This window comes from Geotrypetes seraphini, chromosome 4 (assembly GCF_902459505.1).
Source record: "Geotrypetes seraphini chromosome 4, aGeoSer1.1, whole genome shotgun sequence".
In the NCBI taxonomy this organism is placed as follows: domain Eukaryota; kingdom Metazoa; phylum Chordata; class Amphibia; order Gymnophiona; family Dermophiidae; genus Geotrypetes; species Geotrypetes seraphini.
This window is the reverse complement of record NC_047087.1, coordinates 144,977,524-144,990,127: the sequence shown is the minus strand read 5'-3', so window position 1 is coordinate 144,990,127 and position 12,604 is coordinate 144,977,524. Positions and strand designations below refer to the sequence as shown.

General features: G+C 39.6%; 1 protein-coding gene across 5 annotated transcripts in view; it reads left to right on the top strand.

The window, feature by feature from the left end:
• SLC12A3 (solute carrier family 12 member 3) overlaps window positions 1-12,604 on the top strand; it is a 757,364-nt gene that overhangs the window by 231,010 nt on the left and 513,750 nt on the right. For all 5 annotated transcript variants that reach the window (XM_033941365.1, XM_033941364.1, XM_033941363.1 and 2 more), the window contains 2 exons: window positions 1,939-2,050; window positions 9,338-9,468. In XM_033941365.1, the coding sequence (XP_033797256.1) occupies window positions 1,939-2,050; window positions 9,338-9,468 (243 nt within the window). The remainder of the gene's footprint in view (window positions 1-1,938; window positions 2,051-9,337; window positions 9,469-12,604) is intronic.

Genomic DNA, 12,604 nt, shown 5'->3' with positions numbered 1-12,604 from the left:
CACTCGGTGACACTCCTTCTGGTGTTGTTTGTGCACTCTTTGGTTCTCCTCTGTTTGGTCTTTTTTCCATTTCCTGAACGATGCCTTCTTGTCGCTTATTGCCTTCTTCACTGCATTTGTTATCCACACTGGATTTTTCGTTCTATTTTTTTTGCACCCTTTTCTGAACTTGGGGATGCATAGGTTCTGCGCTTCGTGCATAGTCTCCTTGAGTAAGGTCCAGGCTTGTTCTACGGATTCCGTCTTCCCTATGTTGCCTTTGAGTTTCTTTCCCACTATTTTCCTCATGGCATCATAATTTCCTTTTTTGAAATTGAGTGCCGTCATTGTTCTGCTTCATGCAACGAGTGGTGGACACCTGGAATGCTCTCCCAGAAGAGGTAATTGCGGAATCCACCGTTCTAGGATTTAAGGGTAAGTTAGATGTACATCTCCTTATGAGTGGCATGAAGTGACATGGGTAAGGGTAAGCTAGATGCACTTCTCTTTACGAGAAGCTTAGAGCGATATGGGGACCAAAACTATGCCAGCGTAGACCTGGTGGGGCCTCCGCGTGTGCGGATCGCCGGACTTGATGGACCTAGGGTCTGTTCCGGAGATGGCGCTTCTTATGTTCTTATGTTCTAAACCGTTCTGAGCTCTCCTGGGAGAATGGTATAGAAAATTGAATAATAAATAAAATATTTATTTGATTGAATAAAACTGCTGCATTAATGTCATGTTCAAATGTAAAGGAAAAGTAATTAGTTACTCTAAATTGGTAACTGCTATCTGTAATTAACTACTTTCTGAAATGGGCAATCTAATTACTGCAACAAATTATTTTAAGATGAGAAGTAAAAAATAGCTGTAATTAATTACTTTTGATGAGTAATTGGCACAACACTGGAGTTGACACTTAAATAAATCTAGATTTCATAAATCTTCTGAGACCTAACTGGACAACAAATTTTTCCAAAAGTTTTGCTTCCATAAAACAAACTGGTGATTATAATAGACCCCTTCAAAATAAACACAAGTATAATTTCCCACTGACTATATCACATAGGAATTTTGAGAAATACAATGGTATCCTTAATTGACATGTTTTAATGCAAAGTTTCTGATACGCTGTGATAGTTTGCCATGGCTAAAAGTGTTTTCCTGCTGATTTTCGTTTGTACTCAGTATCTGGTGCATCTCGTTGCAGTGTCTAACAATAGTCAGCCAGTATTGATGGATTCCAATTGCCTATTTTACTATGACAGTGGATTAATAGTTACCAAACTTAAATTAGTGAGTTAATATACAGTTCTGGTCGCACATTAATGTAAAATTACTGTGATCACATGTGATTGAAGTTGGGTTTAATTCAAGTTTTATTAAGCTCATTGATTGTAAACCATCTAGAGCAGTGTGTCTCAGCCTTGCTAATCAATGTGATGAATGCGCTTGTTTTTGAGTGCAAACTAACTCAAAATGTGACTCGATAGTCGACAAGCAAACACGCATCTCATCATCCACCATCTGCAGTCATTCTCTTTTTTTTTTTAAATTTAATTTCTGTCAGAGCTGAAAATCCAAGTATGCAAAGATAAGAAGATCCAAATAGGATAACTACTGCATGAAAACTAAAACTAAAAATTGCTAGCTTTTAAAGATCAATTGCGTCAAAGAATAATGATTCTCTGGGCGGTCATATCCTTACGTTCATAATATTTGACAGACTCTTGTATACATGATGTACATGTAATCTATTCTAGTATATTGTATACTTATGAAGGGAATTTTAAAAAATAAAGTAAATTTCTTGAATCTCTTTGAGGCACACCACTGTGCCGTGGCACATAGTTTGAGAGACACTGATCTAGAGCTAAGGGTCATGATGGTATATAAAATCTTTATTATGATGATAATATTATTATTATCTACCATTTAACTGGGCTATTGGTCTTCTAGGCACAAGTTTTGTTTTTCATTGTGATAATGATTTCCTTTGCAAACTATCTGGTGGGTACTGTGATCCCAGCATCAGAGGAGAAGCAAGCTAAAGGATTCTTCAGCTATCGAGGTAGGCAATCCTCTGCATGTAGGATTCAAAATACTGTTCATTTATATTTTATATTTAACTTGCAGTATGCCTCTAATTATCTGCCTACATTTGTAACAATCAAAAATGAATGACTGAATGAGGTTTCCAGACAATTGATTTCTTGAGAGTATGAGTACCAGAGTTCAGGTGATAGCCATTTACTCCTTATCCTTGTGTTGTTACCAGATTTGAGGGGAATTCTGTGATAATGCCACTATGATAATGCCAAAATAAACAATATTCAAACATAATGATCATCATTTATTTTAAACAGCATAGTGTATAAATTATCCTTTTATATTAAGCATTGCTATCCACAGAACTAGCATCTCTAAGCTATTATATCACAGGGCAGTCAGAGACACCTGCCTGAAAGCTGCTATAGCTTAATAAGTAAAAGCCCTGTGCTCCTCTTCCAGAGGTTATAAGTTAAAATCCCAACCAGCTCCCCCAGCACATATTTTAATTGTGGCATTCTACCTTGCAGGTGCACCTTGATGATCTCGCAATGAGATCACCAATGTGCAGCTGCAAACCTTCATTTGCAATGAAGTAGAAGCCATACTAAGGTCTGTATCTGTTTTCTTCTGTTTTTAAGCTTTTGCAAATGAAGTTTTGTATGCAATCTATATATTGTCATGTGCTTTCAAAAAAAGGGTAGCTTTTTAGCAAGAAAACTAAAGCTATGTTTTGCGTATGGTGTGCATCAGTTAATAAATCGTTTCCTCTAATTAGCAAATAGCATTGCTGTTTGTCCACAAAAATAGAGTTTTGCATGCAATATATCTGTTTTGAAGTGCCCCATTTATGTGGTGCCTTATTAAATGTATTTTGAGCTTAATAAAGCAAAAATAAATCCCAGAGAGCTATTTAGCAGATTGCATTAAGAATGTCCAAAGAGTGCCTAAGTTCCATCCATAGAACTCAGATCTATTTGAAGCCCAAACTAAGCTCAAAAGTAGACCTGGTTTTCATTCACCTACATCATATGGACACCTTAGGTCGTTCAGTGTTATGTAAATGAATCAAAGGCCGCCCATGAGTCATTGCCCAAACCACACCCATGCCTATTGAGTTAGGTGCGAGTTTTAAACATGGGCATCCATGAACTTGTGGCTGCATCTACAAAGTGGCGTCTATCTCCATTAAATGCCTAAGTACCAATTATCGCTTAAGACATTTAATTGGCTCATTAACTACTTAGATTGCACGCCTAAAGCACGCCTAACTTTAGGAATGACTTAGGTGCCCTTTATAGAATTGGGGCTTTTGTGGGGAAGGGAGCAGTGGAGGAAGGGAGGGAGAGCAGGAACGAAGGAAAGAGATTTTGGAAACCATGGGATGGGGAGGGAAAGAGAGACATGTTGGAAACACTTTGTGGTGGGAGGGAAGGAGAGGGACGCTGGTGACCATGAGAAGAAGAAGGGAGGTAGGGAAGGAGATAAATACTGAACAATATGGGGGAGTAAAAGAAAGGAAGGATACAGATGTTAGACAGCATGGGGATAGATGCGTGGTTATTTTGTACTACAGAATGGTAAGGAAGAGAAGGGGAGATGTTGGAAATAAAAGGACAGCCTGGAGCCAACTCTTGATGAGGGGAGGGGATGTATGTCTATCTTGGGTATTTATTTAAAAATGTATAACCCACAGCATCCAAAAATTCTGTGTAGGGTACAATAAAACATACATAATAAAACGCACAACTAAGTCATAAGACACAGTATAAAACAAACAGAAGATAACAAGCAAGTTTCCCAACAAGGAAAAAAAATCATTCATAGATACGATCAAAGGCTGAACTCATCTATATGAGTTTACAACTGCATATGGAGTACTGCAACCTACAGATTAGCTGAAAAATCTGCCCAGTGATATCTTTAAGCAGTGGCAAACGGGATCCGGAAGGTTCGCCCCCCACATTTCGCCCCCAGCAATTCGCCCCTCACATTTCGCCCCCGCACATTTCGCCCCCCGGATGTTTCGCCCCCACACATTTCGCCCCCACACATTTCGCCCCCCGGATGTTTCGCCCCCACACATTTCGCCCCCACACATTTCGCCCCCGCCTTTGAGGGAAAAAAGAAATCGGTCTCGGAGCGAAGCCAAGGGGGGGAGGGAGTCGAAGTCTGGGGATGAAGGGGGATCGGGGCTTGGGCCAGAGCGAGACAGCGGAAAGGGAACATGAGCTGTGCGCGAGCGAAGCCAAGGGGGGGAGGGGCCAGAGCGAGACAGCGTCCCGCCGTTCCACGTCCTCCGTGCTATGTGTGTCATGCACACATGGAACGTTAAACAATGGCCACATAGCAAAGTGTAGCTGCTGGTGTGTGCGCGAGCGAAGCCAAGGGGGGGAGGGAGTCGAAGTCTGGGGATGAAGGGGGATCGGGGCTTGGGCCAGAGCGAGACAGCGGAAAGGGAACATGAGCTGTGCGCGAGCGAAGCCAAGGGGGGGAGGGGCCAGAGCGAGACAACGTTAAACAATGGCCACATATCAGACATTCCATTTCTCCCTCTTCTTTTCCCCATGCCCCTTTCTTTTTATGCAATGTGTCCCAACCATTTTCCCCTTTTAGCGTGTTTTGTCTTTAATACCATGCAGTCTGTCTTTTTACTACCCCATTTTTACTTATATTTTAAATTTTGTACAATGTAAACCTCTTTGGTAATTAACGCAGTATATCAAAGCTAAATAAACTTGAAATTTGTATACATTTTGGCTTCTTTTATGCACCATGAAGAATATGCGCTCCCTGTGAAGAGTGCACACCATTTGCAGAGAGCATATATTGGGCATGACCTGGATTGGCTACTGTTGGAAACAAGAGGCTGGGCTAAATGGCTGCTCTTATATTCTTATGGCTGGATTCTATAAATAATAGATCATAGATACAATAATAAACTAAACTAAACCTTAGGAAGGGAAGCAATGGTAACTGCACCAACTTAAAATAAAAACATAAAAAATCCAGCTTTCAACTTAAAACAAAAACATAAAAAATCCAACTGCAGATCGGTGCTCTCACCCGACTCTCACTGCATGGTACCGTCTCTCCACTCTCCTCAAGCATTATTTTCACTGTGCTCAAGTTCTTCTAGTGGGTTCATGTTGCCATAGATTCTTTTTTGGGGTCATTTGAGGCAGCCATGCAAACGTTGGAGCGCAACAGCAATTTCTTTTGTGGTACTCGGGTAAACTTTTCTCTTCATGCCCCCGGATTAAAATGATGAAAAAATAAAATAAAAAAAGTTAAAATGATTAAGTAGGTATTTTTTACCTGATTTTTGTCAGAGAAGTCACTGGTCCGCCGGGACCAAAACAGGATTTTTCAGAATTTGAGAGGACCAAAATACATAATTTACTTTTTTTGCTTTATTTTATCATGTTAAAATGGTGATTTGTTTCAAAAATCGAAAATTTGGTGGAGATGTCTCCTTTATCCCCAGAGCGAAGTCATTGATTTCTGTGATGTTTATCATTTAATTTTTTTAATTTTTTACTGTGCTAAACAAAACAGTCAAATAACATTCAAATAACAAGTAAAATGAAATACAGTGATAAAGTGAACAAAAACTAACCTGTCAAATGAAATAACAGTCCAAACACAACACAGTCAAATAACAAGTAAAATGAAGTGATAAAGTGAACAAAAACTAACATGTCAAATGAAATAACAGTCCAAACACAACACAGTCAAATAACAAGTAAAATGAAGTGATAAAGTGAACAAAAACTAACATGTCAAATGAAATAACAGTCCAAACACAACACAGTCAAATAACAAGTAAAATGAAGTGATAAAGTGAACAAAAACTAACATGTCAAATGAAATAACAGTCCAAACACAACACAGTCAAATAACAACTAAAATGAAATACAGTGATAAAGTGAACCTAAAAGTCAGAAGCACGAACGTCAATCAAAATTCAAAATTGTATGCTATTCCTCTGAGATAGTCGATCAAATTTCGATTGTCCAAGTCCTCCACAATACGCCGAATTCTTGCAGAAATAGCCGCGTATTTCTTGTTTCGCGCATTGACAGGATTGCCTGCTATAATCTGCGTGATTTCAAAATTGTGAAGGCCTTGCTGTCTTTTCAAGCAGTTGATGAAGCGGTATATATTGGGGAAAAGTGAGCCGCAGGTTTCTTGAAAGCTGCGATGCCAGCCCTCGACGTCATTGTTCGTCCGATGTTGGCCTTTCAACGTTCGTTGATGAACATTCCAAAACACAACTGGAAACAATGGATTCTGGCGTCCTCTTCGGTTCATTCGACCAATGTAGGTGTCCTCGAAATAGTTGGCAATGGGTACTGCTTCTTCTGGAAATTTGGGATCGTCCAGCAGCTCTTCAAATGATTGCACAACAATGGCCGGAGGCAGAAAAGCAAGAGCTGGTATCATGCGGATCCACTGGGCAAATTCGTGGTCATTTTGGTAGCGCACTTTCAATCCTTCATTCTGAACTCTTCGCCATATTGACTGCGACAAGTGGAAGAAGCAGCCTGTTTTCTCCATGTTAGGAAACTCGATTTCAAACGCTTGAATTGCAGCTTGTTCAAAATCGGTCATCAACTGCTGCGGTTGGAGACCTGGCTGCATATTCTTAAGCTGCTGCAGCATCTGTCGATAGGTTGTTCGGGTCTTGTTCGGCAACAGCGCGTACAATGCTGGAATGATGACACCACCGTGAACTGCATGAATCGTATAAAGCTGCTCGAACAAAGCTGGTGCAGTAGAAAACGTGCCATCAGCGAACCATTCACTGCTCTGTGCCAACGAGTGGAGATTATCCCTCGTTCCAAATATCAATATTCGGCTGGTTCCATTCCCTGAATAAAAATAAAAATAATTTAGGCATAAATTTAGGCGGTGGATGGAGGAAACCCCTCAGTTGGGACGGGACATACATGGGCTTTTCAAAGTCCAAAAAAGGGTCAGAAATAGTCAGGGGTGCAGAAAAAACACCATTTTTCGACGAGCTCTATTCGCTGGCATCAAAAAATTCCGAAAGACAAAAAAAATATTTTTTCTTCATTTTTTTGAGCTATTACGTTAATGGAATGTTTCACAAATTCTACTAAAATTCTACCAAAAATTGTACGAAGTAATTTAGTAAAATTAAATGTGGAAGATTATATAGCAACAATAATTCAAGATAACGCTTAAAACGGCTTAGAAGACTCAGACATACTTGTTTGACCAATTCTAATAAATTAAGAAATTTTGGGCCATTTTATGTGCCACAAAGTGATATAAAGCAAATAACGCCTACATGTACGAGTACATAATGCTAATAGCTTGAAGAGAAAAGGTTACCCGAGTCCCACAAAAGAAATTGCTGTTGGACGCCATTGATAATGATCTCCTGAAATTCTGGCGGGATGACGAGTTGATCAATGGTTTGAGGCAGCCGCGGCATACCCTCGACTTGTCTTGACGATCGAATTGATCTCTTTAGCGAATCTTTTCTAGGCAGAAGCGCTCCAACGTTTGCATGGCTGCCTGAAATGACCTCACTGAGAATCTGCTGTGGCGTCTCCTGTGTCGACCTTGCCCTGGAAGTAACCTCATTGATTAATCGAACTACTTCAGGCCTTGCTGCCTGTGCTGCATGATTATGTATATTTACGATTTTCACAACTTCGCCATCAATTCCTTCAGTCCAAACGCGTCCTTTACACCTTGACCGCTTTTCGCATACCCAAATAGCATGGCTGTCATCTGCTGTTCGTTTAGAGAATACATAAATATGATTTTCGTAAACTAGCTTCTTCTTGCCACGCTTTGAAAGAACTGATTCCATAACTAAATAAATCACTACACAGATCAGTTAATCAGGAAATCGAAAGGAGTAAATGACCAAGAGGCAAGAACATGTCATATTTATAGAAGCGCTGGCGGTTAAGCTCTGGTGAATTTTGCAAAGTCATTGGCGCCAGATTGGCCGAATTTAGCACTGGCGACTATACATACATTTCGCCCACGCACATTTCGCCCCTGAGCGTTTTCCCCTACTTCAGGCCTTGCTGCACTTATCAGCGCGCTCCAGCGGGATAAGCTCATGTTCCCTTTCGGCGGACCTGCGGCTCGTCGGAGGCGCGCGGCGTACGCTCGCGGGACGCTGTCTCGCTCTGGCCCAAGCCCCGATCCCCCTTCATCCCCAGACTTCGACTCCCTCCCCCCCTTGGCTTCGCTCGCGCACAGCTCATGTCCCCTTTCCGCTGTCTCGCTCTGGCCCAAGCCCCGATCCCCCTTCATCCCCAGACTTCGACTCCCTCCCCCCCTTGGCTTCGCTCGCGCACAGCTCATGTTCCCTTTCCGCTGTCTCGCTCTGGCCCAAGCCCCGATCCCCCTTCATCCCCAGACTTCGACTCCCTCCCCCCCTTGGCTTCGCTCGCGCACAGCTCATGTCCCCTTTCCGCTGTCTCGCTCTGGCCCAAGCCCCGATCCCCCTTCATCCCCAGACTTCGACTCCCCCCCCCCCCCCTTGGCTTCGGTCGCGCACAGCTCATGTTCCCGTTCCGCTGTCTCGCTCTGGCCCAAGCCCCGATCCCCCTTCATCCCCAGACTTCGACTCCCTCCCCCCCTTGGCTTCGCTCGCGCACACACCAGCAGCTACACTTTGCTATGTGGCCATTGTTTAACGTTCCATGTGTGCATGACACACATAGCACGGAGGACGTGGAACGGCGGGACGCTGTCTCGCTCTGGCCCCTCCCCCCCTTGGCTTCGCTCGCGCACACACCAGCAGCTGGACTGGGGGCCCGTGAGGTAAGGATTTGCGCTCCGAGACGGATTTCTTTTTCCCTTCAAAGGCGGGGGCGAAATGTGTGGGGGCGAAATGTGTGGGGGCGAAACATCCGGGGGGCGAAATGTGTGGGGGCGAAATGTGTGGGGGCGAAATGTGTCTGGGGGCGAAATGTGGGGGGTGAAATGTGAGGGGCGAATTGCTGGGGGCGAAATGTGGGGGGCGAAACTTCCGTGAACCGTGGCAAACATCCCGCTTAATACTGACCCTATTAATATTTTGACACACTCAAACAATGACAATTCAAATAGTAAATTATCAGACTTCACTTAGCAAAGATATTCTACCATGCTACTAATATGCTACTAATTCAGGCTCATTGCTTTCTCTTGGATATCACTGAAGTCATGTTCTAAGATAACAATGCATGCACTATATTGAATTAAAAGTAGATATTCTGGTTAATCATGTTTTGTGAATTACTAGATATTTCATTGCAATCCCTTTTTCTTTCAGCTGAAATATTTGCAGAAAACTTTGTTCCAAACTGGCGTGGTGAAAATGGGCATTTCTTTGGAATGTTTTCTATTTTTTTCCCATCAGCGACTGGTATCTTGGCTGGAGCTAACATTTCAGGAGACCTGAAGGTACACATTCCATATTTGCCATTGATTAACAGTGGAAAAAATTAGGCACTGCTTTGGTACCTTCCTTCTTACACAATTGACAGTAGAAGAAAGAATTCAGACCAATTTGAAGAATGGGTCTTTTTACACTTAGGGCTCTTTTTACTAAGCTGCGATAGCGTTTTTAGCGCACGCAGAATTGCCGCACGCGCTAGATGCTTACACCAGCATTGAGCTGGCATTAGTTCTAGCCACATAGCGTGCGCTAAAATTCTGCATGCGCTAAAAACGCTATCGCAGCTTAGTAAAAGGAGCCCTTAGTAAAAAAGGAAGGTTTTATTGCCAGTGTTCTAGTAAAAGTAGAAGTATGAAATTGCAGAGGCACTAGTTACTACTTTTCTGTTGTGAGTTTATCTATGTGTGGTATTTCTTTAATTTTTTTATTTATATCCTTTTATATTTTCATCAAGCATAACAATCTTGACAAAGGATCAGAATATATAAGAAGAAAAAAGTTAACATATAAATACACCTAAGTGTATATTAGAAATACAATCAGCTATTTAGTCCACAAATATTGGATTCAAGAAAGGAAATACATTTCAATAAACTGAACAAATTATTCTAAATTAGAGTAACAGCAATGGTTATCCACCCTACAGCTAATAGTCAGGTCATTCATCAATGGACTAAGAAACCAACCCTTCTTTTGGTCCTAAAAAATCTAATAACTGTTTAGGCTAAAAAAAAAAAGAAAATTTTTATTTTCAAGTTTTCAAGTTTCAAGTTTATTATTTTTCTTGATTAATCGCTTAATCAAATTCAAAGCGATGGACATATTAAAAAAAATAGTTAATAAGAAACAAACAGTACAGACTATAAATAATTACATTGGGTAAATTACTAATACATATTTACAATACATAGGGTAAGATAGGGTTTTTAAATATATTTGATTAAAGAAAAACAAAACAAAGGAAAAACACAATAGGGAAAACATTTTAGCACTGAGGTATAAACTAATAAAATTACTGACTTTAGAAATTATTGAATTAAGTATTAAAAGCATCGTTAAAAAGGAATGTTTTTAAATTACTTTTAAATTTTACCAAATCTTGCTCATTTCGTAAATAAATTGGAAGAGCGTTCCAGGTCTGTGGTGCGGTTACCGAAAATATAAACTGCCGTCTGGTGTTTATAATCTTCAGTGATGGAATGGTCAGTAAATTTTGTTCAATAGATCTTAAGGTTCTGCTTGGGTGATATGGTATTAATAATTTGTGTATGAATGCAGGAGTCTTATACAGTAGAGACTTGAAAGTAAGAAAACAAAGTTTATATGTTATCCGATGGATAACAGGAAGCCAGTGTGCGTTTTTTAAAAGAGGTGTAACATGATCGAATTTTCTGGATTTGGTGATGAGTTTTATGGAAACATTTTGTATAATTTGTAGACGTTTGAGTTCAGTTAATGATATACCTTTAAAAAGAGCATTACAGCAGTCTAGTTTAGAGATCACTAAAGAGTGAATAAGAATATTTAATGATCTTGGACATAAAAATTTTGAAATAGACCTAATCCTACGTAATCTATAGAAAGTAGTTTTAACAGTATTACTAATGTGGTCATGGAAATTCAGTTTGGAATCAAAAATCACCCCTAAAATTTTTGTATTATTAACTATTTGTAGTGGAACATTTTTTATGGTGAGAGGAGCAATGAGTGTGGAGTTTTCTTTCCATGGAAAAAGCATCACGATTGTTTTTTTTATATTAAGAGCCAGTTTATTTGTATTTAGCCATTGATGAACCTGGTCAAGTTTCTCGCTGATCTCTTGAATATCAGATATTTTATTAGTATCTATTGGATGCAGGAGTTGAATATCATCTGCATATGTGAAAACTTGAAAACCCACAGATTGACATAAGGTAATTAAGGGAGCAAGAAAAATATTAAATAATAATGGAGAGAGAATAGACCCTTGAGGAACTCCGAAAGTAGTTGATGTAGATTTAGATTTTGAGTCTTTAAAGAGGACAGAGGAAGAGCGATCTGTTAAATAAGATATAAATCATGAAAGAATTTGATCAGTGACCCCAATAGATTGAAGTCTGTCTATAAGAAGTTGGTGATCAATCGTGTCAAAAGCCGCAGAGAGATCAAGTGAGATTAATAAAGTGGTTTAATGATGTTCAAGGAAGTATTGGATGGAAGTAGTCATACCTATCAATGCTAGTTCTGTACTGTGGTGTTCTCTAAAACTCGTTTGATTGGGATGAAGAACATTGGTTTTTTCCACAAAATCAGAGATTTGATTAAAGACTATCTTTTCTGTTAGCTTTGCCAGAAAGGGGATATTGGCTATAGGTCTGTAATTAGTTGGATCATTATAACTAGCATTTTTATCTTTAATGATGGGACGAATGATTGATTTTTTCCATGCCATTGGAACTATACTTTGGCTCAGGCTCTCAGTAATTAGTGTGTAAATAAATGGTCCAAAAATATGAAAATAGTGCTTTAGGATGAAAGGAGGAATTAAATCTGCTTTCGAACTCTTAATATTAATGGATTTGAAAATAATCTCAATGTCTTTTAGACTTGGAAGTTTAAATTTAGAGCATCTTGAAATTAAAGAATCCGGATTAGTCTGCTCATGATCATAGGTGACTTGTTGATTTATTATAAAAGTTTTCCTAATAGTTTTGATTTTCTCAGAGAAATGGTCTGCTAGTTCTTGGGCGGTGAGAGTGTTACTAATCTCGTCTGGTTTTTCTTTGTCATTTGAGATTGTTATTCTATTTAATATTGTATATAATACTGACGGATTTTTGGCTTTAAATATTTTATCAGAATAATATTGCATCTTTGCTTGGTTTATTTTTGTTTTATAGTATACAGCTTGCTCTTTGAATGATTGTAGATTAATTTGAGTTTTATTTTTTCTCCATTTACGCTCTGAGGATCTTACTTGTTGTTTAATGAGAGAAAGTTCAGATGAAAACCAGGGATTTTGAATTTTGCGTGCAGAGATTATCTTTGTTTGTGTTGGGACAATTTCATCTAAAAGTGATGTTATGGCTATATTCCATAAATTAATTAAATCCTCTAAGGAATTAGTGTTGGATTTAGTAAAATCTAGGTTGAATGAGGAGA